Consider the following 3992-nt stretch of genomic DNA (forward strand, 5'->3'; position numbering starts at 1 on the left):
TTTAAATAAATTATATACGAAATAAAATGCAGTATTATGTAAAATAATTTATTCATAAATACTACAGCATGTTCAAATCCGGTTAAAATCTGAAAACATTGAAGCTAGTACCTTTTGTATTTTATATTTTTAGACAGGCAAAAAAGTAGATAAACACCGCTCCATACGTGGACATACATGTGAATGTAGGTAAGTTAATCTATGTCTACATATAGAAGCATACTAATATCTCTTCATACTTAGTATACTTATTTAAACTTATCATATAAATATGCTTACACACACACACACACATATATATATATATATTAGTGATGCGACGATTCTAAGATAATTTTCGATGCAATTACCAGTTCTCTTCTACATTCCTGATTCCAATACAAATACTAATTCCGATTCTTTAAAATGTCTTTATATTTAATTGTGTGCGTTTGGTTTCTTGATCCGACTAGTGTGTTAGGTACAAGTTAGTGTTAAATTCATGCTTGCATGCCTTCTCGCTTTCAGCTAACAGCGCTGGCTAACCTCACGGTGAAAAGGGAGACGCTATGCATAAGTCTTCCCTGTTAGTACATAGCCTCTCCATCATCAAGACTCCTACAGTGCCTCCATGTTGGCCATACATGGTAACTGGGTGTCTTGCAGCCCCAGGCTAAACTTGTAGGAGATCTTAGAGGTAATGCGTTATGGCCCATCGATGTGTGGACATGTCCTGGCACACTATCAACCCCTACCCCACTGTCTTGTGGGTGCCCTTGGTTGGGTGAAGACTGGGGTAACCAACCCCAAAATCAAATACCACTGCCTTGTGGGCTTTATAACACCAAAAGGCTAAGAGATAGGAACTCTGATTTCAAATCCTACTGCTGCCTTGCAGTTTTCCTTAAAAGGCTATAGAACATTATCCAGAAAGAATAGGCGTAATAGCAGACATGATAGGGCGACTGTCAACCTCATTGAGATTACTTTCGGCCAGAAGCTGCAGCCTCCTCTGCTGCCAGTCCTCGCGGGTTAGCTACACTGGACATGAGCATTAGAGATTTAGAGGGTGTCTATCTGATGCGCAACAGATACTACACCTAAACTGCGCAAGCAAGTTAGGAGCCAAGGTAAAAAGTCCTGCGGCGATGGAGTTAGGAAAACGGTGGCAGGTGTGAGAGCTGGGAGCCACTAGTCCAACCTCTTATCATAGGCGGCCGTGTGTGAAGGTCGCAGGTGTACCGAGTTGACGACGATACCATGAGGCAGCTGCATGAATGACCAAGCAGCCCTGTTCAGGGATAGCACTGCTTGCCCTGGAAGGGGACGCCTCTATAAAAGGTGAGATAAACAAAACTCATCCAAAGAGCATCTCACTGTCAAACCGCGCGCAGTGGATCTCCAATCGAGCGGTAACAACAGAAAAAGAAATAACAACACTCAGGACTTGAACTTCGCTACATGGAACGTGTGAACCATGCTCGATACGGACTTGGGTGGCAGACCACATAGAAGAACAGCACTCATAGATCTGTAGCTTGAAAATAAAAATATCGACATAGCTGCATTGCAGGAGACAAGACTCAGCGGAGAGGGCCAACTGAGAGAAGCAAGAACCTATTTCTGAAAGGGCTATCCTGTAGATCAACCAAAAAGAGCTGGAGTCGCTTTTACGATCAGAAATGACCTAGCCAGTAGACTCGCAGAGATCCCCAGAGAAGTCTCTGAAAGAATAATGACTCTGCGAATCACCACATCCCATAACCGTAACATTACCATCATTAACGTCTATGCACCGACAACGCCCTACCCAGACGAGGAAAAGGATGCCTTTTACTCCCAGCTGAAAGACACCATAGCAAACGTCCCTGCAGAGGATAAGCTAGTTTTCCTTGGTGACTTCAATGCTAGAGTGGGCCATGACTACAATACATGGAGCCATGTTCTTGGAAGGTTTGGAAAAGGAAATCCCAATTCAAATGGGGAACCGCTGCTGTGTTTGTGCACGGGGTTTGAACTGGCAATTACGAACACTTACTTCCAATATTCGGATAATCATTACTACTTCTGGGAACATCCCAGGTCAAAGAGACGCCATATCCTGGACTATGTTATCACAAGAAGGAAGGACTTCAAAGATGCCAAGAACACAAGAGCTATGCGAGGACCAGATTGCCAAACAGACCACTACCTAATAAAGACTTCCTTCAAGTTCTCCATAAATCCTGTGTACAGCAGGGCGACAACGAAGCGCAAGAGAAGGCTAAACACATCAAAGCTCGGAGATAGAAAATGGCAAGATAGACTACAACTTGCAATCAACTCAGCATTAGACCAAACCACTGATGATTCTGATTTACCAGAACAAATGTGAGACTTGCTAAGCAGACCTGTATTCTCCGCAGCGCCAGAGGTTCTTGGTTACACAAAAAAGCGGAATGCGAGCTGGCACAATGAGAATAACCAAGAGATTAAATGAAAGAAACCAAGCATTAAAATCAAAGCTAAGCAACCAAACTAGAGCAAACTAGAAGAAGCTGAAACAAGTGAGAGCAGAAGTCCAGAAAAAACTAAGAGAAATGGAAAACACCTGGTGGTTGAAAAAGGCTGAAGATATGCAGAGGCAAGTAAAGGAAAACAATTCTGCAGGTTTCTTCAGATCCCTGAAGGAAGTGTATGCCCCTAGAGCCCAGATGACTAACACCCTTTTATAAGAACATGGAAACATCATACTGACCCAAACAGATAATTCAAAGATGCCAAGAGTACGTTGGCACCCTACTGAATGTACAATCCAATACGGATGAGGAGATCTTAAGCCACATAACAGTCTTCCCACAGCAGATGGACCTGAATAACACACAAACACTTGGGGAAGTAAGAAAAGCAATTTACAAAACTTTTAAATAACTTTTTAAATATATGTGCTGATGAGCAAATTAAATGTTTATTCATAGTTGATAATTTTGCTAATTGCATTTCATTTCCTCTAATGATATATGCCGTTATTGAAAATCCATGGATTAATGAAATAAATATAATTCTTTTCCATATATTCCTTGTTTCAAACAATAAATTCTTAACTTGAATATATTTTATGCATATTTCAATCTACAAAATTTAGCTTTAATCATCACACACACATACCCCCCCATATATATATATATATATATATATATATATATATATATATATATATATATATATATATAATATACGTAAAATATAGCATCAACCGAACAAAGAACTAACAAACAACACAAACCCTAATAAACAATAACTGTCCCAATAAAATCGTCGGTAAGCACATAAAACTCTATGTAAACTTACTCCACAATAGCAACATAAACCCTAACCCTAACAAAAACAACACCATCTAGGTGTACTATGAAACAAACTACACACTAACTATAAAATCGATGGAAAAAATAATAAACCTAATTAAAAGATACACCAGACACACCCACCAGAACAAAAGATCAAACTAATAATATATTATATTAAATTTAAAACCTCCAATTTTATTATTAAAAACAACAACAGCAATAATAATAATAATAATAATAATAATAATAATAATAATAATAATAATTATAATAATAATAATAACACTATACCAAACTAATGTAATGTATGAATACATTTGACCCTTCGAAGAAGGTCTCCGAATCCATTCTAAAAAGTCATACAACACATACATAGGCCACACAACAGCAACACTCTCCCGACGACTAACCTGTTAGTTAGCTAACTTTTCAACAACTTTTTCAATATATGTGCTGATGAGCAAATTAAATGTTTATTCATAGTTGATAATTTAGCTAATTGCATTTCATTTCCTCTAATGATTGTTTCCGTTAGTGAAAATCCATGGATTAAGGAAATAAATATATTTATTTTCCATATATTCCTTGTATTATACAATAAATTCTTAACTTGAATGTATTTTTATGTATATTTCAATCTACAGAATTTAGCGTTAATCCTCAGACACCACTCCCCTATATATATAT

General features: G+C 38.0%; 1 protein-coding gene across 1 annotated transcript; it reads left to right on the forward strand.

Moving 5' to 3' along the window:
- Window positions 1-1714: 1714 nt before the first annotated feature.
- On the forward strand, window positions 1715-2353 carry LOC145263001 (protein CFDP2-like). The gene has a single exon (XM_080119843.1). The coding sequence runs from the start codon at window positions 1715-1717 to the stop codon at window positions 2351-2353; it is 639 nt and encodes a 212-aa protein (XP_079975969.1).
- Window positions 2354-3992: the final 1639 nt, after the last annotated feature.

This window comes from Euprymna scolopes, chromosome 3 (assembly GCF_053919585.1).
Source record: "Euprymna scolopes isolate OS-2025 chromosome 3, ASM5391958v1, whole genome shotgun sequence".
NCBI classification, from domain to species: Eukaryota; Metazoa; Mollusca; class Cephalopoda; order Sepiida; family Sepiolidae; genus Euprymna; species Euprymna scolopes.

Excerpts from the sequence above, each read along its gene's own strand:
- LOC145263001 (XM_080119843.1), top strand. The coding sequence starts at position 1,715 with ATGACTCTGCGAATCACCACATCCCATAACCGTAACATTACCATCATT.